At 65.7% G+C, this 22,048-nt stretch overlaps 1 protein-coding gene across 2 annotated transcripts; it reads left to right on the plus strand.

Annotated features, from left to right (window-relative positions):
• Window positions 1-537: 537 nt before the first annotated feature.
• CRB2 (crumbs cell polarity complex component 2) lies at window positions 538-21,956 on the plus strand. 2 transcript variants are annotated; one of them, XM_045846498.1, is made up of 13 exons: window positions 538-686; window positions 6,997-7,320; window positions 9,671-9,866; window positions 9,966-10,105; window positions 10,580-10,765; window positions 10,961-11,074; window positions 13,780-14,658; window positions 14,739-15,247; window positions 15,374-15,539; window positions 15,737-16,523; window positions 17,327-17,443; window positions 17,982-18,099; window positions 19,804-21,956. In XM_045846498.1, the coding sequence occupies exons 1-13, from the start codon at window positions 581-583 to the stop codon at window positions 20,026-20,028; spliced, it is 3,867 nt and encodes a 1,288-aa protein (XP_045702454.1). In that variant the 5' UTR covers window positions 538-580; the 3' UTR covers window positions 20,029-21,956. The 2 variants fall into 2 exon arrangements, with proteins under 2 accessions (XP_045702454.1, XP_045702455.1); XM_045846499.1 differs by lacking the exons at window positions 538-686; window positions 6,997-7,320; window positions 9,671-9,866; window positions 9,966-10,105 and adding an exon at window positions 10,285-10,373.
• The last annotated feature ends 92 nt before the right edge of the window (window positions 21,957-22,048 follow it).

The raw sequence follows: 22,048 nt of genomic DNA on the forward strand, positions 1-22,048 counted from the left end.
AGGGCTGCCCGGAGCTGTGGATGACGAGCTGTGGATGTCTGACTGTGGAGAGGGGAAGGGGGCGCCGGGCTGCAGGGTGGGGTCCCGTGTTCAGGCGGGAGCTAAGCGGGAGGAGCTGGGGCTTCTGAGCCAACCTCGGAGGTCTGGGAGGCTACTGGTTGCTCAGGCCTGGGTGGGGGGTGGCCCAGCAGGGCGGGATAGCTGAGGACCTGGGAGTACCAGCCTCACTCACCTGGTGAGAAGGCCCCAAGAACTGGTATTTCCCTGAGCAGGCTGCGGCCGCACAGCTGGGAGGTGGGGGGACAAGGGGGTGGGGGTGTCAGGAGGGACAGAGTGGTGGGCACTGAGGTGAGGTCAGACCCACAGGGGCCTTGGGGAGACTGGGAGGGTCAGACCCCTCCTCCAGAGCCCTCCTGGAGGTGGAGCAGGCTGGGAGGGCTGGGGTTGGGGGAGGAGGCGGGAGAGGAGGGAGGGAGGGGCCGGGCCTCTGTCCACGGCATTAGTGCTGGTTGGAGGGAGAGGGGGGTGCGCCGCCGGCCAGGCCGCCTGTTCCCACAGCAGCGGAGCAGAGCGTGCTGCCATGGCGCTGGCCGGGCCGGGGACCCAGGACCCCGGGGTCTCAGCCCCTCTCTTGCTGCTGCTGCTACTGCTGCTGCTTGGGGCCCCTGCCCTCGCCCTCCTGGCCGGTGAGTTGGGGCATGAGCCGTGGGGGGAGGCCTGGGGCAGGGCCTGTCTCCCACAGCAGACACCCCAGGCCCTGGGGCTCTCCCCATGGGTGCCGGCCCCACGGTAGGGCTGGGGTGCCGGCCTGAGTTATGGGGTAGGGGGCGTGCGCCGTTGTGGGCCGTGGAACTTGTGTGGAGGCGAGTGTGTCCTGGACTCGGGGGCTTCTGGGTGTCGGGGGCTTTGTGAGGGGCGTGTGGGCCGGCTGTGATCGGGGTGATGGGTGGCCTGCGTGTCCTGGGGGCGGTGCTGGGGCCGGGAACGGCTGGGCTGTGGGGCCTGTGCGAGGCTGTGGCATGCAGGTGGGGTGTGCTAAAGTTGTGAAGCGGGATGAGCCGTCCCGGGTGAGACCGCGTTGCTGCGTCGGAGGCTCCCTGTGTGTGGAGGGCGGGGTCCCGGCGTGAGCTGGGGGTGGGGGGCAAGTTATCGGGTGGGCTGAGCTGTGTCACAGGAACCCGGGTGGGGGCAGCAGGCCCCCAGCCCAGTGGACTGGGCTGAAGGAGGGAAAGGCCCAGGGGAGCCGATGTCTGCCTGTATCCATCCCCCTCATTGTGGCCCGGCCCTGCCTGCCCTGGGGGGCCGCAGGTGCTCTGGGGGCCCCAGGGGCTGGCTGGGGCCGCAGGGCCCCTCCCAGGCATCCCCAGATGGAGCTGAAAGGGCTCCCTGAAGCCAGACCCCATTTGCCAAGCAGTTTTGCTTTTGTCCAAGTGGATTCACGTGTGTGTGAGCGGGCCTGGAATTCTTCCTGGGGGATCTGGGGGACGCTTTGTCTCAGTCACTATGGCTACTGGGGCCAGGCCTGGGAAGTCCCCCGCCCCTGCCCCCGCCCCCGCCGCCGCTGCTGGAGGAGGGAACGAGGAGGCGGGTGGCCTGGGCTCCACTGCGGCTGGGGGAGCTCCCACCTCCTCCGACTCCCAGGGTGGGGGGTCAAGTCCTCCTACACCCCTTTCTCCAGCCTCTCATGGGATGTGGCTCACAAAGCCTTCGTCTCCCACTCGCCACAGGGCCCACGGGGAGGACGAGGACCCCATTTTGCAGTGGAGGAAACCAAGGCTCAGGGAGGGCTGGGGGCTTGAGGGTGGGGCCCCCCCCCCCAGCAAATGTGAGGCCTGTGAGAGGAGCTGGAGCCTGCACTCTGCACGGAGGGATGAGGAACCCCGGTCTGCAGGTCTGGTGCCCGTCCCCTGTGCTACCGTGTGCACACACGTGTGCGCACACACATGCACACCTGAATCACAGCTGTGCCCACACTCAAATCACAGCTGTGCACACACACCACACCTGCACACTGGCGTAGCACGCACAAGGGCACACACCGACACCTGAACGAATGTCCACAGGCACCACCCGTGCACGCACGCACGCACACGCACCTGCAAGTGCCCGCACCACCAGTGGGCGTTCCTCGACGCATGTGCTTTCCCACGCAAACGCACACTCACGGTGAACGCTGAGGCAGAGTGAGCACAGAGTGGGTCGATGCCACGGAAGCAAACGGACTCAGGCAGACACACTCACCCCACATGGCCCCACTGGGGTCTCCAAGGGCAGCCTCTCCCCTGTGGTTTCTGCGGCGGGGGGGACGGGACCCCTCCCTGGGGACCCCTGAACCGGGGCTGGGGCACTGCAGACGTGAGCATTTCTGACGCCAGTGCCCCAGGCCTGCCTGCCAGGAGGCATGGGGCCCAGACAGCATCACTGGGAAAGCTCCATCCCAAGGGACACAGGGCTCTGCAGGCCTGGGCGCCGCCCCCCCCCCGCCCCCCCAGCCTCGCGCCCAGCCCTCCAGCCCAGCCAGCTCTGCCACAAAGGCCCCACTGGTTGCTAGGAGGGCACCAAGCATCCTGGAGCACAATGGCGCGTGCTGGGCTCTCAACCCCCTCCTGCGCCCCAAACACCAAGGCAGCCCGGCTGACAAAGGGGCAGCAGTCTTGTTTGAGTCGGCCCTCCCGCTTCTGGAGCTGGGCGGGGGCCTGCGGGACAGTCGTGTTTGCCCCCGGCTGAGGCGCGGAGACCAATGAACGAACGATGCTGTGCCGGCCACTGCGGTGCTGCTGGACCGATGGATGCGACCGAATCCTATTCTCGCCTCAGCCCTGCGACGCCCGAGGTTCGCAGGGGTGGCCAGTGAGGCCCGGGAGCCTCCGTGCCTTGCCCAGAGTCGCAGAGCCGGGTGGCAGGGCCAGGATGTCACCTCGGACTGCAGTCCCTGCCAACGCAAAGTCACATCTCTGTGCCCGTGTCCCAAGGGGCCACCCCGGCTAACCCTGAGGTCTGAAGGGGGCAGGCCCAGCCCTCCCACTCGGGTCTGGCGGGGAACCGTTTCAAAGGAAACCTGAGACAGAAGCCAGAAGCCCAGTCGCAGTTAAAATCGAAATAGTTGCCGGCGGCCTGTTGGGCGGCAGGCAGGGGCCCCACCTGCTCCCTCGGACCCTCACTGCGGGGTGCCTCCTGGGCCGCTGCCCTGGGACCGTGGTTTGGAAACGCTGGGGCGTCCTGTGCCAGGCACGGCGCAGGCCCAGGAGCCCCGGCAGTGACTGCCGGGGCCCCTGGTATCAAGATTATGCCTTTTAACCTCGGGGTCAACACTGGCAGGGGTTTTCCAAACCTTCCCGCTGCCCCGCACTGGGACCCAGCCCCGCCCTGCGGGCTGCTGGCCTGAGTCCAGCGTTTCCCTTCTCCGGGGGCTTCCATGTTTGCCAGGTCGCGGGTCGCTTCTTTCTAAAATGTTTTCTCCCTGTGACTTTCCGATGAAATCTTTCGTTTTAAAGGGGTAGCGCTGGCTCATGCAATCCTACAGGTTCCAGGGTGCGGTTCCGATGCCCCAGCCGCACGCCGCACTGCGTGCCCACCACCCAGAGTCACTGGGTCGCTTCCTAGAAATACCCTCTTTCGCCTCATCAAGACCAGAGGCGCCCCCAACCCCCCTCAGGAAACAGCGCTCCAGGCGCTGCGGGGCATCACAGGCCGGTTAGCGGCGCCCCGAAGAGGAGTTACCCAGCACGGAGCGGGCGAGGACCGGCGGGCCTGCTACCAGCCGGATCCCAGGTGGACGAGGAGCAGGGAGGATGGCCCGCTCTGCCAGGCAGACGCCCGAGCAGCAGGCCCTCCGCGCCCCTTCCAGGGCCCAGGGGTGGGGGGCGGGGCGGGACACGGTGCCGTGAGGGCGCAGTGGGGGTTCCACCTGCACGGGAGACGTGTGGACCTCTCAGAAGTCTGCAGAGGATCCATGTGCTTCTTGTTTTTTGAGGGATGATCCTGGGCAGGTTTGTGATCTCTGAATTAGAAACAGTTTACTTTAACAGCACCCATGTCCTCCGGTTTAACTCATTGCAACAATGTAACAACAGACACGCTGTGGGTAGGGCAGCCGGGGCACAGAGACACACTCAGGAAACAGCTGCTGGTGTTGAAAGCCTGTCCCGTCCTCACAGGAGATTCCCCTCCGCTGCCGAGAGCAGCGGGTTCTGGGCCTTCTCTGGGCTGGGCGGCAGGTCCGAGGGGAGGGGCCATGTTAGTTAATCCCTCCCCCGCCAGGTCATCCCAGGCGGCCTGAGAGGTCAGGAGGGATTTGTAAAGATAAGCACAGGCCCCTCGTCACCCTGGCAACAGGCCCCACCCCTCCAGCCTGGCCCCTGGGAGGGCCCTTCCTCTGCCCTCACCTCTCCTCTCCTCAGGCTTGGGCTGGCGGGGCCTCCTGGGCTCGCTCCTGGGAGACACAAAACCCAAGGTCAGCAGTTCCCGAGCCTTGATGTACAAAGGAATCCCTAGGGAGTATGTTGCAATGCAGATTCTCGGGCCCTGGGCCCAGTGGTTCTGAATCTCTCCGTCTGGAGCGGGGCCCAGGAATGGGTATTCTTAGTGCAGGCCGAGCGGGGCTGGGTTCTGGAAACCGACTGGAGGCTCTGCAGCAGGAGACCTGGGTTTGGCTCCCAGCCCCTCACGGGCTGGGGCCTGTGCTTCACCCCGAGCCTTGCCTTCCTCACCTGTGGCCCAGACACAAGAGCACCCCCACCTCCTCAGGTAGATATGAGGGTTATATGACATGACGCATGTAGGCTTTTGGGGGCTCTTGCATGCCTCCCAGGACAGGCAGCTCCCTCCCTCTCCTGCTGGCTCTGATGAGAACTCCTCCCTCCCAGGTGGCAGGACTCATCTCCTGGGGCTCTGTCACCTAGGGCCACAGCCCACCTGCACCCACCTTCCCCACCCCCACTGGTGCTGTACACCCAGCCTGGCCCTGTCGCTCTGAAATGGAGAGCTCTGAACCAGGGGCAAAGCTCCAGATTGGGGTGGGGTCCCGTGGGCCATGTGGATGAGGGGCTGCACCAGGTCGGGGTTAATTGCAGGACCCAGCAGCCAGGCCCTCCCCGGGGGCCTCTGATTCCCACGCTGCTCCTCCTGAGCTGGGCTGGGTCAAGGGGCCCTGGTTACAACGGCCAGAGCCCTCACCGAGGGTCCACTGGGTGCCCAGGCTGCACTCGGGCCCCCTCCGTGGCTCCTGACAACACCCCACGAGGTGGGCACCGTTTGCACCCCAAGCCGGGTCTGTCTGATGCCCAAACCTGTTCCTTACGTGAGGGACCTCGATTCCCCCACCCCCACCCGACCTTCTCCCCACGCCAGGCTCAGCATCCAGCCCCGGGGGCCGCAGCCACCGGAGTGGGGGAAAGAAAGAAGGGCTGCCCACCAGCCCTTCGGAGCGGCTCAGACCCTCCCCGCCCTCGCCCCTGTGAGCCCTGAGCTGCACGGAGGAACCGTGGGCAGAGAGCGTCTGTGGACCCCACGGCCCTAAGTGGTCATCTGGTTCGACAGCATTTGAGACGCTCTGCCCATCCCTCCCACCGTGTGCCTGACCCTGGGTGGGCACCGGACCCCCAGTGTGGGTCTGGGCATCAGCGAGCCGTGCTGAGCTGTACCAGGTGCTCCAGGGTGGGGTGGCAGCTGGGTCCTCCCCGAGTCCATGTATTGGTTAGTACTCCCAGCCCCGTCCCCATGGTGCCTGGCCCGGGCTGGGTGGGGTGGGGCCGGCCAGCGGACAGCCCTGCCTGGAGGAATGTGGATGACGCCTGAGAGGCGGCGAGGCCTTATCTGGGGGTCTTCACCAGCGTGGGGGAGGGGAGGTGCAGGGCCTGGTTAGTGTCTGGATGACAACTTGATGGGAGAAGGGGCACCTCTCAGAGCCCCAGGTGGGGGGGGGGGCTCCTTCCTGTGGGCGGCTCCCCTCCCCCATCACGTACTGCGTTTCTACAAGTGAGCACTTGACTGCAGCACCTGAGGCTCTGAGTCCTAACCCATCCCACTAAGACTCTGGGGCCGCTAGCATCTCCTCTCCGGACTGGGGACCAGAGCTCCGCACGGGAGTGGCTGGCCCAAAGCCTGAGAGCTGGCAGCTGAGCCGGGCTCTAACCCTGGGCTGTTTCTCTCCAAAGCCCAAGTGCTTACCCCCGAATTACACAGGCAGGCTCTCAACCTGGCTGGGCTTCCAGACCAGCGGGTGACCCTCTAGCAGAGGGAGCTCAGCACGGGGCAGGCAGCACGTGGCCAGGGCCAGGGGTTCAGTTCGCAGGTCTCGGTACCTGTCCCGGGCCCTGCAACCCTGGCTGGGCTGGCTGCTCGTGCAGTGGCGGACGGGGTATAACGAGGGCCAGGGACCATGTGAGAAGCTCCCAGGGCGGCGGGGTGGGGAGAAGGGCCTTTGAAGTCCTTCATCTTCAATTTCACGCAGGGATGGAGTTACCAGACCCCCAGCAGGAGCGGGGGAGGGGGCAGTGGGAAGAGTCCTTCCTGGGCCTTCTGGGAGGGGGTGGGCCATAGGTGGGAGACCCAAGGAGACCCCCCCCAACCCCCGGTGGGACTGAAAGAAGTGGGCAGGCCTGGGAGGCTGTGCAGCACTGACTTGCTGTGTGGTCTCAGGCAGCAGCTCCCTTCCTTTCCTGGGCGTCCATCTGCCCTTTTGTATCTCGGGCTCACCAGGGCCCGGCTCAGAGAGGCGCTGCAGGGATGCAATGAGCCCGGGATGGCTCCACTATCTGGAGCAGGGGGCCTGGCATCCCAGCTCCCCTTTCTCTGCCATGGGGCGGTCCTGAAATGCCCCAGTTCCGCGTGTACACGTGGGCAGCATGCTGGGCCCCGGCTGGTCGGCCCTGGCCCACCCTCCATCCTGCAGAGTGTGGGCAGACCCTGGCACCCTCTGGCTCTGGGGTCTGGGGATGGTGAGTGTGGGGAGGGGTGTCTGGCAGCCCCTGGCCACCCCGTCTCGTCTCTCTGCAGGAACGATGACTGCGCAGACCCCGAGCGCCTGTGCCTCAGACCCGTGTGCTCCAGGGACCGAGTGCCAGGCCACAGGGAGCGGCGGCTACACCTGTGGGCCCACGGAGCCCCGGGGCTGTGCCGCCCAGCCCTGCCACCACGGCGCTCTGTGTGTGCCCCAGGGTCCAGATCCCGGTGACTTCCGCTGCTACTGTGTGCCCGGCTTCCAGGGCCCACGCTGCGAGCTGGACATCGATGAGTGTGCGTCCCGGCCCTGCCACCACGGGGCCACTTGCCACAACCTGGCCGATCGCTACGAGTGCCACTGTCCCCTCGACTACGCAGGTAATGGCCCCGGCTATGCCCAGAGGTCTGTAATGTCGCTGCCGTCAGCAGCTCAGGGTGCAAAGTCACGAATTCAGCTTTGACTTTAGTATAGACACCCCGCCCCCCTTCTAGGCACCCTGGCAACTCTCGGGTTCGGCTGCTCCAGGTGCTGCTACAGAGCTGACGCCTCTCGGGCTGACCGGGCAGCTCTGGATGGCAGTGTGAATGGGCAGGTGCCGGTACGGAGCCTGGCACATAACACGCACTGGACACGTGTCAGCTCAGCCCCTTCTAGAGTTCCGTGCGCGCTGGGAGCGGAGACACCCCTCGGGCGGGACGGGAGTGCAGGTGTGCCTGGCTTGCGTGCACACCTAGACAGTGTTTCTCACGTCTACTCACGCCAGACCTGTGTCAGGCTGTGGTGGAGACACCGTCAGCTCAGCGGGTGATTTTAGAGTGCGAACACCCCAGGTATGGTTCGGGCTGTAACGGTAGTCTCGTGCACACTGTAAGACAGACGGCCCCCCACGGCCCCTGTGGTCTCCAGTGGGAAGTGGGCAATAATGTATATCCAAGGGCTGGCACTGGGGGAACCTAGTTCCCGCCCCCAGAGGTTGGCCCTGTCCCAGTCCCATCCGTGCCCCATTGGAGTGACTGCCGAGAAACCAGGAAGGAGGGCGCACTGGGGACAGGTCTGAAAGGTGGCCGGGTCTAGGGCAGCTGGGAGCCTGCATTACAGACACCTTGGCATCAGGCAATTCTCTCTGAGGACAGAGGGCAGTGTGAGGTCACCTCAGAGCAAGGGGCGCAGACTGGGGGGCAGGGCTCCAAGGCGCGTGCTTACAATGCAGAGGTAGGTCTCGGCACACAGATGAAAACGGGCTCTGGAAACGGGCTGCAAAATGTGTCTTTCTCGTCATCTGAGGGCCTCGGTGTCTGCGTAGGCGAGTTGTGTGGTGTGAGTGAGGCCACGTAAAGGGCCTGTGTGTCTGCCCGTGTTTGCGGGAGGCTGGGCTCCCGGAATGCCTCTGTGCTCACACGCCGAGGGTGCGAGGGCCAGCAGGTGTGCGCCGGCGTGTGGTGCTCAGACGCTCTGGGGAATGCTTTCTGGGGGAGATGTGCGTGGGGGCAGTGTCGGTGTGACTCACTGCTCTGCCGCTCCTTCCGTTCCCAGCCAGGCGGGGGAGGCTGGGATTCCAGGCGGCCTGGGCCTGGCTCCCCCTGGCACGGAGGGTGGGAGTGGGGCCAGGGCAGGAGGAGTGCGGGGTCACAGGAAGGAGGGGCTGTGTTTTGTGCTCACTGAGCCGGGAAGCGGGTAAGGTTCCTGCTGGAGCCAGCTGGGCCCCTGGTCCCCATGACCGATCCCACGTAGGCAGCAGGGGCAGGGCCACTGGAGGCTGCAGTGACACGTGGGCTCCACAGTGAAGTCGGCAGTACATTTCCACACTGGGATGGACTCCACAGCCCCCGTCCCCATCCCCGGAAAGCTGCCCAACCCTCTGGGTGTTGCCCAGGACTGAGAGGGTTCCTGGGATTCAAACTTTCGGTTTTAAAAGCAAGAAATGCAAGGAAAACCAGGAGTTGCTTACCCTACTGCAGCATCTCCTGCCGGGCTATGCCCCTCTCTGGAGTCCGTCCTTACACCCTCTTCAAAGCCAGCAGAGTGAGCCTTTAAAAATGCAAACAGGACCCAGTAACTCGGCTGCTCAACACTTTCGGGATAAGCCTGGACTGTGCCACCTGGCCCTCCCAGGCCCCACCACCCTGTGCCCGGCGTACCTCCTGCAGTCTCCGCTTAGCTCTCTGGCTTCCTGCACCCTGCCCGGGGCACCCTGCCCGGGGCACCCCGCCCGCCCCCAAGCAGCTCTCGACCAACAAATAGTCTCTCTTGAACCCAACTGCTCAAACAGCCCCTACCCTAGTGGTTTAGAAAGCTCTCCCACTCCCCTGCCCACCCCTCCCCAGCCACCGCAGTCCCTCAAAAGGCTCTTTTTCCAAAGAGCTTTCCCTGACTCCCGGGGCCCCAGGCCAAGACCCTGGCTCTTGCTTTCACAGAATCCAGTACTTCCTCATTGTTGAGCTTATCAGAATTAAAAATCAGTCATTTAGTTAACATCGACTTAAAGCCCATCTCCCGGGTCAGGTAACTGTGAGCTCAAGGGAGCTGGGGAGTCTGTCTGTGTTGTTTCTACCCTATTGCCACTGTTGGCGTGAGAAACACGGGCTAGGGGTGAACGAACGAGCAGGTTCTCTCGGTGGCGCTTACCCTCCGCTCCGCGGAACGAACTGGTCCGAGTGGGCCCCGCTCGGCCTCTCCCTCACTCCCTCTGGGGGACCTGCCTCTGTCCTTGTCTCCGGCCCCGTCCAGGCGTGAACTGCGAGGTGGAGGTGGACGAGTGTGCCTCGGCGCCCTGTCTGCACGGGGGCTCGTGCCTGGACGGCGTGGGCTCCTACCGCTGCGTGTGCAGGCCGGGTTACGGGGGCGCCAGCTGCCAGCTGGACCTGGACGAGTGCCAGAGCCAGCCGTGCGAGCACGGGGGCGTGTGCCACGACCTGGTCAACGGGTGAGCGGGCGGCTCGGTGCGCGAAGGCGGGAAGGCTGAGCAGTGGGCTGGGGACGCGGAGGAGGCAGGGGGCTGCAGGCGAGTGCGTGCCCATTCCAGGTTCCGGTGCGACTGCGCGGACACTGGCTACGAGGGCGTGCGCTGCGAGCAGGAGGTGCTGGAGTGCGCGTCGATGCCCTGCGCGCACAACGCGTCTTGTCTCGAGGGCCTCGGGAGCTTCCGCTGCCTCTGCTGGCCAGGTGCGTGAGCCGTGAGTGTGCGCGCGCGCGAGGGCGCATGCGCAGGCTGGAGGGCCGGCGTGGCTGAGGGGAGGGGGGAGGGGGGCGGGGGGCAGGAGCCGTGTGCACCAGTGCGCCTGTGCAGTCCGTGGACCGAGTTTCCAGATCTGGAAAATGGCGCTAATCACAGCACCTGCCCCGGGGTTGCCGTGAGAGAGTGCAGGTGTAATGCCCACGGAGCCTTGGCATGTGGCCTGGCACGTGCAGTCTCTCCCTTCCGGGAATATTAGTAAGACGATGCTGAGCTGATTAAGGCTGCCAGGGTCATCCCCGCCCCACTCGATGAGTCTCCCTCTCCTCTGGGATGCGGGAACATATTCTGAGCTGTTACCCGGACTTGGCCTTGGGCTGGCCTGGCATCTGTAGGGGGGGTGGGGGCTGGGGCGCTGCCTGAGGGCTCCATGTGACCTGACGTCCACGTGCATATGCCCCCAGGCTACAGCGGCGACCAGTGCGAGGTGGACGAGGACGAGTGTGCGTCAGGCCCCTGCCAGCACGGGGGCCAGTGCCTGCCGCGCTCCGACCCGGCCCTCTACGGGGGTGCCCAGGCCGCCTTCCCCGGCACCTTCAGCTTCCGCCATGCTGCCGGCTTCCTATGCCGCTGCCCTCCGGGCTTTGAGGGTGAGCTCCCCAGCCCCTCCCAGGGCAGCAGGTCTGCCCCTGTCCAGAGGCACCGGTGCAGGGAGTGGGGGGAATACGGGGCTAGGGTCAAGCCCCTCTCTTTGGGGCTCAGTCTCTCCAGCTGTAAGACGGGCCCCTCCAGGTCCAGTCTGGCTCTGAGGGCACAGGTGGGAACCACAGCTGGGCCTCTTGCAGGGGACGACTGCGGCGTGGACGTGGACGAGTGTGCTTCAGGGCCATGCCTCAGTGGGGGCCGCTGCCAGGACCTGCCCAACGGCTTTCAGTGTCACTGTCCAGATGGCTACACAGGTGCTGGGGCGGGGCGGGCCCTGGGGCAGAGCCCGTGGGTCTGGGGTGAGAAGGATCCTCCGCTGACGTGTGGAGGCTGGACTGATGGGGTATGAGGTTAGAGAGGAGGTGGGCACGGTGGCCCAGGTGAGAGCCAGGTTGGGACGGAGCTGGGCTTTGGAGGTGGGAGTGGAGGTAACCAATCAGGCTGAGGAAGATTCAGGAGGGACGCTGCACAGGTCCTGAGGGTTATCCAGGTGTGAGTGGAAGGTGTCACAGGTGCCAGCTGAATTTCTGTCCTGGGAGATGTTGGGATCAGCCTTGTCCACACTGAGGCGGAGTGTCTGTGGAGCACCCCCCAGCAGGAGCCTGGATGGGGGCTGCTGGACAGTCTGGGGTCCATGGGTGTGCCCTGGGCTGGGGTCAGAGACGGGGTGGGGGTCAGGAGGCTGGGGTCTGACACTGGGTAGCCCAGGTCATCTGGGAGACAGTATGGTGTGATAGGCAAGAGGATCCCAGACAGCTGGCATCAGCGGGCTGGGCAGAGGCCTAGGGGCCCGCAGGAAGGACAGAGGCACCTTGGCCAGGGCAGGGAAGGTAAGTGGGGGACATTATGGATGCCAGGGGCAGCGTCTGCAGGAGGAGGAGCCTGACCTTTGGGGAGCTGGGGCCCGTTAAGCAGGAGCTGTGGGGACAGAGAGCATCTCCCTGCCTCGGGTGCAGTGGATGCACGGACACACAGACATCCTCCCACGTGGACACTGGTGAACCCAAGGCAGTTCTCAGTCACTGGGGCTCCCCAGTCCCCCTGGAATGCCTGTGACACTCCCCTACACCGCCCACATCCCTGCATGGGCACACTGCCCGCTCAGTCCAGTCAGGGCCCCTGGGCACTGGCTCCCATGCCCAGGGGGAGGGGTGGCAATCGCCACCATCCCCTCTACGCTTCGCCCACCCAAAGGCACTGGGGCTCAGTGTCTCCATGCTTGGGTGGCCCCTCTCCTATTCCCATGGGCTGGGGTTCCCGAGTCCTGCCTTGTGTGTAGTGCCTGGTGCACAGGGGGCCCACCAGACACGCCCTGTCTTTGAAGAGCGTTCCCTGTGCATTTTGTTGCTGCCTCCCCACAGCCCCATGGAGGGGAGTTTCTATCCCCTTCTTATGGATGGGGCCACGGAGGCTTTAGAGAGGGGGGTCATCCCCTCGGATTCCTCGGCGTCAGCAGGAGCTGAGCTCAGCTGATGGCTGGCAGCGAGGTCAGAGACCAGGAGGGGGAACCCCGGCCATGGGCCTGGGCTCCTTGCCACTGTCCACCCCCATCCTCCCTTTGGGTCGAGCTTGGCATGGGGGAGGCCAGAGCCGGGCATTCCTGAGCCGGCCCTGAGGGAGGCGGCCAGCCCAGGCGGGGAGCTCGGCTCCCCAGACGCCCCCCAGCCGCAGCGCCCGCCCGGCACTCTCAGACATCTGGGGAAGTGCAATGGGGCCGCGGGCTCTGTGGACCTTCCTGGGCGGCCTGTGGCTCCTGGCAGGTATGGAGAATGGTGGCTTTGGGCAGGGGGAGGTGGAGCTCGTTGTCCTCGGAAGGAGACTGCGCTGTCTGTGGGCTGACTGGTGGTTTCTCTGGGCCCGAGTTCCTCCAGCTGGGATATAGGAGCGGGGCTGGCCTTGGGGTTTTGTGGGGACTCTGGCGGAGCTGGGGTTGGGCTGTGAGCTCTGAACCCAGGCTGGGGCCAGAGCACCTGGCGGGGGAGCTCTTGGAGGGAAGGGTGAGGCGGCCCCTTCACAGCCTGTGTGGGGACCTCAGGGCAGAGGGACTGGGAGGATAGAGCCTGGGGGCTGCTGGGAGCGCCACAGGTGCATATACCCACCTCCACCCGCTCCTCCCTGTCATCACTCTGTCCACAAAAGCCACACTGGGCCCCTGCTGGTGCCAGTGCCATGCTCAGGCTCCCAGGGGAGAGCTCAGCTGCGTAAACAGATACTTTCCGTACAGGGTGCTGGGGCGCTGTGCCTGGAAATGGGCAAGGAGATGGGAGTGACACAGTAGCTTGGGGCTGGGAGCCAGAGGCAGCCTCCTAGGGGATTGGCTCTTTGAGTTTGGGCTTTGTAGGATGAGTAGGAGTTTGAAAGGCAGGGTGAGGGAGGAGGAGGCATTCTAAGCAGAGGGAACAGCATGAGCAAAGCCCCAGAGGCGGGACTTTTCAGGAAAAGCTTGGAGGAATGGGCAGTTCAAGGTTTGCAGGGAGCAGGGTTGAGACCGGAGTGACTGGCAGCGTCCCACCCATGGGGAACCCCCGATGCCAGGGTGAGTGACCGGACCTTAAGCAGCAGAGGAGCCTGGCCAGGTGATCTTTAGAAACAGATCTCTGGCTGCTTGCAGGGATGGATGGTGGGGGCGGGGATTCTGGTGGCGGGCAGGCTGGAGGAAGCCAGACTGTGGCCCAGAGAGCGGGTGAGGCAGGGCGGGTGCGGTGGGAGAAAAGGCAGGTTGGAGAGGATTTTGGAGATTGAATCCACAGGGCATGGAGACTCGCCGGACAGAGCAGAGAAAGGGGTATCGTGGGTGCCAGCCTCGGGGGACTTCGGGGACCATGAAAAATCTGTCGGGAATTGGGAATTGGTTTGGTTGGCAGATACTGAGGTCCCGGCCCCAAGAGGCATGCAAGCCCTGGGCCGAGACTGTGGCTCCGGCCTTGGGTGCTGAGCTGTGGCCTGGTCTCTCCCGAAGGCCTGGCGTGCCAGGAGGATGTGGATGAGTGCCTGTCGGAGCCCTGTCTCCACGGCGGGGCCTGCGAGGACCGTGTGGCGGGCTACCTCTGCCGCTGCCCCGAGGCCTGGGGCGGGCGTGACTGTTCTGTGCAGCTCACCGGCTGCCAGGGCCACACTTGCCCACCGGCTGCTACCTGCACCCCTACCTTCGAGTCTGGAGTCCACAGCTACGTCTGCCACTGCCCACCTGGCACCCACGGACCTTCATGCGGCCAGAACACCACCTTCTCCCTGGTGGCCGGGAACCCCGTGCGGATATCAGTGCCAGCCGGCGTCCGCCTGGGTCTGGCACTGAGATTTCGCACCACGCTGCCTGTTGGTTCCTTGGCCACTCGCACTGGCACACAGGACAGCTCAAAGCTGGAGCTGGCACTGGCAGTGGCCACGCTTCAGGCCACACTCTGGAGCCATGATGATGCTGTGCTTGTCCTGAGGCTGCCAGACCTGTCCCTAAATGATGGCCAGTGGCACCGAGTGGAGGTGGCACTTGACCTGGGGATCCTGGAGCTGCGGCTCTGGCACCCGGGCTGCCCTGCCCAGCTCTGTGTGGCCTCCAGTTCTGTGGCCCCGGCTCCTGCCGCCTCCACCGCCACGCCGCCTGCCGGGTCCTGCTCTGTCCAGCTGGGTGGCGCGGCCTTTGCGGGCTGCCTCCAGGATGTACGTGTGGATGGGCACCTCCTGCTGCCTGAAGGCCTTGGGGAAAATGTCCTCCTGGGCTGCAAGCGCCGTGAGCAGTGTCAGCCTCCACCCTGCGCCCACGGCGGGGCCTGCGTGGACCTGTGGACCCACTTTCACTGCGACTGCCCCCGGCCCTACAGTGGTCCCACGTGTGCTGACGGTGAGGAGCGAGCCAAGTGGACCCCCGGGCTGCCTCCCCCAGCCCACAGGCCTCATGCCCGGCCCCTCCTCTCCCTGCAGAGGTTCCTGCTGCCACGTTTGGCCTGGGGGGCACCCTGAGCTCTGCGTCCTTCCTGGTCCACCCGCTGCCAGGCCCCAACCTCACTGTGTCCTTTCTCCTCCGCACTCGGGAGCCCACTGGCCTGCTGCTCCAGCTTGCCAACAACTCAGCAGCTACCCTGACCGTGTTCCTGAGCGAGGGCCAGGTCCGGGCCGAGGTGCTGGGCAGTCCCGCTCTGGTGCTTCCTGGGCCCTGGGATGATGGGCTCCGCCGCCTGGTGACGCTCAGCTTCGGGTCCGACCAGCTGCAGGGCTCGATGCAGCAGGTGCACGTGGGCGGGCGACTGCCCCCTGCCGATGCCCAGCCCTGGGGGGGCCCCTTCCGAGGCTGCCTCCAGGACCTGCGACTCAGTGGCCTCCACCTCCCCTTCTTTCCACCGCCGCTGGGGAACTCAAGCCAGCCCAGGGAGCTGGGCAGCAGGCAGTCCTGGAACCTCACCATGGGCTGCGTCTCTGAGGACACGTGCAGTGTGAGTGCCCTGTGTCTCCGGGGCGTCCGTAGCAGGTGCTCCCCTGAGAACCGCTGCTGCAGGGACGGCGGTGGTGGGTGGTGCCTCAGCAGGCCCCGGCCGACCCCTGTCCTGACTCTCCTGCAGCCTGACCCCTGTCTCAATGGTGGGACTTGCCTGGTCACCTGGAATGACTTCCACTGCACCTGCCCTGCCAACTTTACAGGGCCCACGTGTGCCCAGCAGCTGTGGTGTCCTGGCCAGCCCTGCGTCCCACCTGCCACCTGCGAGGAGGTCCCTGATGGCTTTGTCTGTGAGTGTGTGCCCTGGGCAGCCCACATGCTGGATCCTGGACTGCAAGCTGGGTTAGATCCCACCCCTAACCTCAAGGCTCAGAGAAGAGCAGGATGCCAACAGTTTCAGCCCAGGGTAGCCGGGCCACCGCACCCAGAGGGACAGGCTTTCTAGAGGAACAGAGCATTCATTCACCTGCGCTCCCTGTCCCCGCAGGTGTGGCAGAAGCCACGTTCCGAGAGGGCCCTCCAGTCGCATTCAGCGGACACAATGCATCTTCGGAGCGAGAACTCAGTGGCCTCTCGCTAGCTTTCCGCACGCGCGATCCCGAGGCCCGGCTCCTGCGCGCCACCGCGGACGCCCTCGCCGCCGTCTGGCTGGCCATAAGCAACGGCTCGCTGGTGGCTGGCGTGCGCAGCGGCCCCGGCCTGCCGAGTGCGGTGCTGCCTGCGCCCAGGCCGCACGTGGCCGACGGCGCCTGGCACCGCGTGAGCCTGGCCATGGAGCGCCCCGCAGCCCCTGCATCGCGCTGGCTGCTGTGGCTGGACGGCGCGGTCACGCCCCTGGTGCTGCACAGCCTGGCCGGCGACCTGTCCTTCCTGCGCGGCCCGGGCGCTGCGCGCGTCCTGCTGGCGGAGAACTTCACCGGCTGCCTGGGCCGCGTGGCGCTCGGAGGCCTCCCGCTGCCCCTGGCGAGCCCGCGCCCGGGCGCAGCTCCCGGGTCCCGAGGGCACTTCTCCGCCTGGCCCGGAGCGCCGGCCCCGCGCCTCGGCTGCCGCGGCGAGCCCGTGTGCGTCTCCTCGCCCTGCCTGCACGGCGGCGCCTGCCGCGACCTCTTCGACGCCTTCGCCTGCGCCTGCGGCCCGGGCTGGGAGGGCCCGCGCTGTGAGGCCCGCGCCGACCCGTGCCGCTCGGCTCCCTGCGTCCGCGGCCGCTGCCACGCGCACCCGGACGGCCACTTCGAGTGCCGCTGCCCGCCGGGCTTCGCGGGAGCGCGCTGCAGGTGCGGGGGCGGGTGGTGGGGGACCGGAGCGGGCACAGGTTTGCCCGTGAGAGGCCGGCGGGGAGCGGCGGACCAGGGTCGGGCAGAGGCCAGCCCCTTCCCTCCTCTGGGCCTGCGCCCCTCACTGCGAACGGGAGCCACAACCCCTACCTAGACTTGCCAGATGAGATACAGGCCACCCAGATACATTCGGATTTCAGATAACAGCCTCTCGCCTGGGGGTGGGGGTGGGGGAACCCAGAGCTGGTCTTGGAAGGAAACCCTGGCCGAGGCTTCCCTGCCCAGCCGCCCCACTGGTGCTCACTCGCATCAGTCCTGCGGGGCGGGGCGGGGCGGGGCAGAGGGAGACAGTCCCCTGTTCATTCCGGCGCCGACACCCTCGCTCTTGGGAGCCGCGCTTATGGAAGGTTGTTGGGGGAGGGTGACTTCCCCATCTCTCCCCCACACCCTGCCCCCCACATGTGAGGCCCAAGTTTCATGTTTAGGAAATCTGCTCTTGTTCCAAGGAGAGTCCTTTTCCCACCGAGTCAGCTTCTCCAAGGACTGGACCACGGGACCGAGTCCCAGGCTGGGTGGAGAGGTCGCACACCTCCGGGTGGGGCTGGCGCGGCAGCATGGCCGCCCCGGGTCCCATCCCCCCCTCCTCAGACCCTGCTTCCGTGACTGACATCCCGGACTGTGGGAGGTGGAGCCTGAATTCCACAGAGGACAACGCAGAGGCCCCGGTGGCCTGTGGTCACGGGCGGGGGTGGGCAGGCCCTAGGTGTCCTGCCCCCCAGTCCAGCTCCGTGCTTTCTCCGCAGGTGGCCCGTCGTGCCAGAGGGATGCAGCCTGAATGTCACCTGCCTCGACGGCAGCCCATGTGAGGGTGGGCCCCGAGGTGTCAACTGCAGCTGCCAGGAGGGCTTCGCTGGCCAGAGGTGGGTTTGGGGGCTGGGGCGGGGCCTGGGCGAGCGTGGAGAGCTGGGCGGGGCGGGTGAAGTGGGGTACTCACCTTCTGAGCCCCCACCGTCATCACGGTGCCAGACAGCCCACCCTTGTCACTTCCTGGGGCTTCCGCGACCATCCTCTGCTGTGCGGAGGAGGGCAGGGAAGCAGTTGCCTAGAGGGGTTTCCCAGAGTGCCTTGCACAGGCACCTGCGCCGGGACCAACCTCCGGGGAGGCTGTAGAGGTGCAGGTTCTGCGCCCCTCCCCGACGGGGAGTCAGCCCCCGGGCCTTTACACAGTGCCTCCTGTGCTTCCGGGGCAGTGAGGGTCATTCTCGTCACGAGTGCCAGGGCAAAGGTGGGTGGCAGGTGACAGAGATCACACTGAGCCTCGGCACCGGGCAGGGCCCCGCCAGGCGGGGGGACAGTGACGCCTGTGAAGGGGGTTCGAGGAGCTAAGCAAAGCAGCTGGGGGCACGGGCGTGGGAGGAAGCAGTTCCCCCCACCCCGCCCCTCTTCTCTGCCTCCCAGGTGTCAGATCTCCTGTGAAACCAGCCCCTGCTTGAACGGGGGCACCTGCCGGGTGGCGGGCGGCCTGTATGAGTGCCTGTGCAGCCCGAGGTTCTCTGGCCAGTTCTGCGAGGTGGTGGTGAGTTGTGCCGGGGGTGGGGGGCGTGCTGCCCCTGATCCTGGACCAGTGGGGGAGACTCGGGTCCCTTCCATGCCCCCGCCCCCACGCAGGAGGCATTGTCACTCTGGGGAGAGCTTGTCCCCCCACCCCCCCCTCACTCCTCTGGGGACTGGAGGTGAAACATTTGGGCTCTCCAAGTCCGACCTGGGACAGGATTCAGGGTCCACAGGATCTCGGAATTCTGGGATTTGGGGAACACAAGAGCCTCTGAACTCCCGGGGTGTCTGGGCCAGGATTCCAGAGCAGGAAGGCTTGAGGGGCCTGGGGTTCGGAGCCCAGGGTTCGGCTGCTGCGCAGGCTGCTGCTGACCCCAGGGAGCTGAGAGGGTCCCACAGGCAGCTTGAGCTTGAACCTCTCGGCCGCCCCCTCCCCACCAGGGGCTGGGGTTGGCCCTGCAGTGAGCCCACCGTGGGCAGGGCAGCCTGGGCAGAGGCCTTGATCTCCACAGGCTTCTGGGAGCCTGGGTCATAAACCTGCAAATCCCCTCTGCTTCTGGGGACTGTTTCCTTTCAAGTGGAACTTTTACAGCCTCTGGCTCCCAGCCCGTCTTCCCAGAGCAGGGAGATAATGGCTTTACACCTCCCCCAGAAGCACCGGGGGTGCAGGCTGGTGAGCGCCCACTCAGGGCTGGATGGGCTTTTATCTCCAGCCTTGGGACCCTTCTCCAGGGCTGTGTGCTGGGGCCTGGGACCAGGTCCCTGTGGGCTCAGAGGCCTCTCAGGACAGAGGGAGACCCGTGGCTCTGGAGTCCTGTGATTCTGAGACTTCAGAATTTCAGCCTTGTAGAATCTTTGATGGGGGCGCCCTGGGAGTCAGAGAGGAGGGTGCCCCCCGAAGCCTGGTCTGGCCCCCCCCGGTCGGGGGCTGGGTGGGCCCTGCCGGATTCTGGGCTCATCACAGCCCATCAGTCTCTCTGGTTGCTGCCTGAGGTCCCTCCCTCCCACTTTGGGGTTAAGCATGGTTGGTCTCCATAGACTCGTTGAAACACCAGGCCACCCTGCAGGGTGGGGAGAGGTCAAGTCCCCATGGCCTCAGATTGAAGGAGTTTGTTGCGGGGAGGAGGCAGCCAAACGGCCAGGCTGGGCACTGAGACTCAGCTTGGCCAGTGACGAAAGGTCATGGACGGCAGTTTGAGACCGAGGGACCTGGTGTGGTTTTGGGGGCAGATGGAGAAGTGCCAGTCCCGGTTTGTCACCCATGGGTCGAGCGTCTAGGGAATCTGGGCAAAGCCTATCTTCTCACCTACTGCTTACCGAGTGCCTAATGCGCAGGCCCCGCTCCGGGCACTTGGAAAACACCAGTGGCCCGGACAGACTGACTCGGGGCTCCGGGAGACCAGGGGGTGGCCTCCCAGCGCTTCCCTGTGCGTATGGGGTGTGGTGTCTGTGGGGTCCCACGCCCTGTGCTCGGCTCAGACTAGCTGCCAATCAGTGTCTTCTCTCCTTCTGGCCAGAGCCCCTTTGCCATGTAGGGCTCCCCTTGCAGCGGCTCTGACAGGCGGCTCCCTGGCACCTGCTTGCACACCCCGGGGCCGGGGCTCTCACTGTGTCCCAGGGACGCCTGTCACTACTCTCATTTTCTCTGAGAAGTCCCGGGCACCCTGTGCTCTCTCCTCCCCTCCTCCCCCACCTGACTGAGGCCTCCTTGTCGCATGTCTTGCAGAAGGGCCTGCCGCTGCCGCTGCCGTTCCCACTGCTGGAGGTGGTGGTGCCCGCGGCCTGCGCCTGCCTCCTGCTCCTCCTCCTGGGCCTCCTCTCAGGGATCCTGGCGGCCCGGAAGCGCCGCCAGTCAGAGGGCACCTACAGCCCGAGCCAGCAGGAGGTGGCCGGGGCCCGGCTGGAGATGGACAGTGTCCTCAAGGTGCCACCCGAGGAGAGACTTATCTAGGCCTCTCTGGCCACCAGCTCCAGCACCTGTGAGGTCATGAACAGTTTCTGCCTGGATACCAGAGGCGGCCACTTCCAGGAGCCAGAGGGGAAGTGGCCGCCCCTTCTAGGCCTGGGGGAGCTGCTGCAGGGCACGGGGTACCTGCTGGGGAAGCGTCCTCTTTGCTGGCAGCCCCTGCCTCTGTCCCTCTGTGGACGGAGGAAAAGGGGACCACTCAGGGCAGCAGAGGGGCCAGGCAAGGGGTTCAGCTGTGCAGGCAGGGCACACGTGGTGCACAGGGTGCATGCGTGTGCGTGTGCATGTATGCCTGGGGATTGGTGGTCTTCAGACACTGGTGTGAGTGTGGGGCTGGGCTCTCGGGCACGCTCACATTTTCGCTGTGCATGTACGTGACTGTGTGGTGGGTGCAGGCCATTCCACAGAGGGGACGGCTGGGCCGTGGGGACAACCTGCACAGCTCTGGGGTGGGGCAACCCAAGGCTGCACTCCTCCTGGGGGCCACGCCAGGGCCCCAGCTCCCAATCTCCTCCCACTTCTGGAGGCCGCCCCTCCCTGGGTCAGAGGCAGTGGGGAATGGGGGGGCGCTGTAGCCAGGGGCCACGGGGACTCCTGGCTCCCAGAACAGGTGCTGCTTTGGACAGAGTCGTCTCTGCCTTGAGCCAGAGCCAGGCCCCCTCGGGAACACAGACCACAGCCAGGGCAGAGGGGGGCGCAGAGAGCAGAGCACAGGCTGCCCGGGGTGTGTGGGAGCCTGTCATCTGTAGGCGGAGCAGGGAAAGCGACCCTGTGCACCCCACAGGGCTGCTATGAGCATCAGCGGGGATGAGAACAGCGTCATAGACGCGGGCCCACTGGGAAGGGCTGTCCGGGTCACCCTTTTAGGAGTCAGGAGTTGAAGGAAAGATGGGGGGTGCAGGTAGGGGCCTCCCTGGGGTGATGAGGATGAAGGAACGACCCCTCACCCACCCCACCCAGCCCTCCCACCTCTGGGTTCTCCAGCTTCTCTGGAGCCGGCGCTTTCCTCTGAAGCCTCCAAGGAGATGCTCCTTCACCTGCAGGCAGTCCCCTCGGTGCGCTTCGAGAGGATCCAGGGCAGCCTCCAGGAAGCCCTCAGCTGCAGGCTGAGAATACTGGTGCTGCGGGCGGGCTGCTCCTGCAGACACACACACACACACACACACACACACACACGCAGGAAGAACTCGCCGCTTGGGCTGCCTCCTCCTCCGTGGTGCCGTCACACTGGGACCTCTGATCCCTGAGGGCGCCCGCCTACGGGCTCGAACTTCCAGGTGTCCCCTGAACTCGTTCCTTCCTGGAGCCTGGGAGCCCTCGACGCCATTGGGGGCCGGTGACCTGCAGCCCTGCCCCATGGACCCAGCAGGCCTGTGAGCAGCCCACCCCGATGCCTTGCTTAGGAGGGGCGGGGCTGAGCTGGGCTCGGAAGCCTCAGTGGGAACAGGCTTGAGTGGGCCGGGGGCAGACCTCCCCTCAGGGCCCGAGCCCGGGCACTGCCTCTGCACAAGGGGTGCTGAAGATGGCCGAGGCCTCCCTCGCCCCCGCTTCCTCAAGGACACAGGGATACCAGCCTTCTCCCCAAGAAGGTTTTATTGAACGCACACACAAAATTCTTCCTCGGTCTGCAAGTTCACCCCGGCACTCGGAGAGACAGCAGTGCCACCAGATGCCGCAGGGCCAGAGATCACGGGGTGGGCCACTCCATCCCCAGCAGGGCTCAGGGCCTGCCCGGGAGGGTGGGGCTGGGGTCTGTTTGGAAACACCTGAGGGTCCTGGAGGTCCTCACAGGCCCGGATGTGACACACCTCCCCTGTTCCCCCCAGCAGCCGGAGAACACTCTTGGGGCCCCGCCCTGTCGGAGCAGACCTGGGGCCAGGCCTCCACCTGGGGCGTGGCCTCCAGCCCCTCAGTTACCAGGGTTCCCTGGGGCCAGGGGACCTCCAGGGACCCCTTGCCCCTTCAGACACCTCTGCGACTGTCTGACTATCCACAAATAGGAAAT

Source organism: Phyllostomus hastatus, unplaced genomic scaffold (assembly GCF_019186645.2).
Source record: "Phyllostomus hastatus isolate PE091 unplaced genomic scaffold, TTU_PhHast_1.1 phas_contig_495, whole genome shotgun sequence".
In the NCBI taxonomy this organism is placed as follows: domain Eukaryota; kingdom Metazoa; phylum Chordata; class Mammalia; order Chiroptera; family Phyllostomidae; genus Phyllostomus; species Phyllostomus hastatus.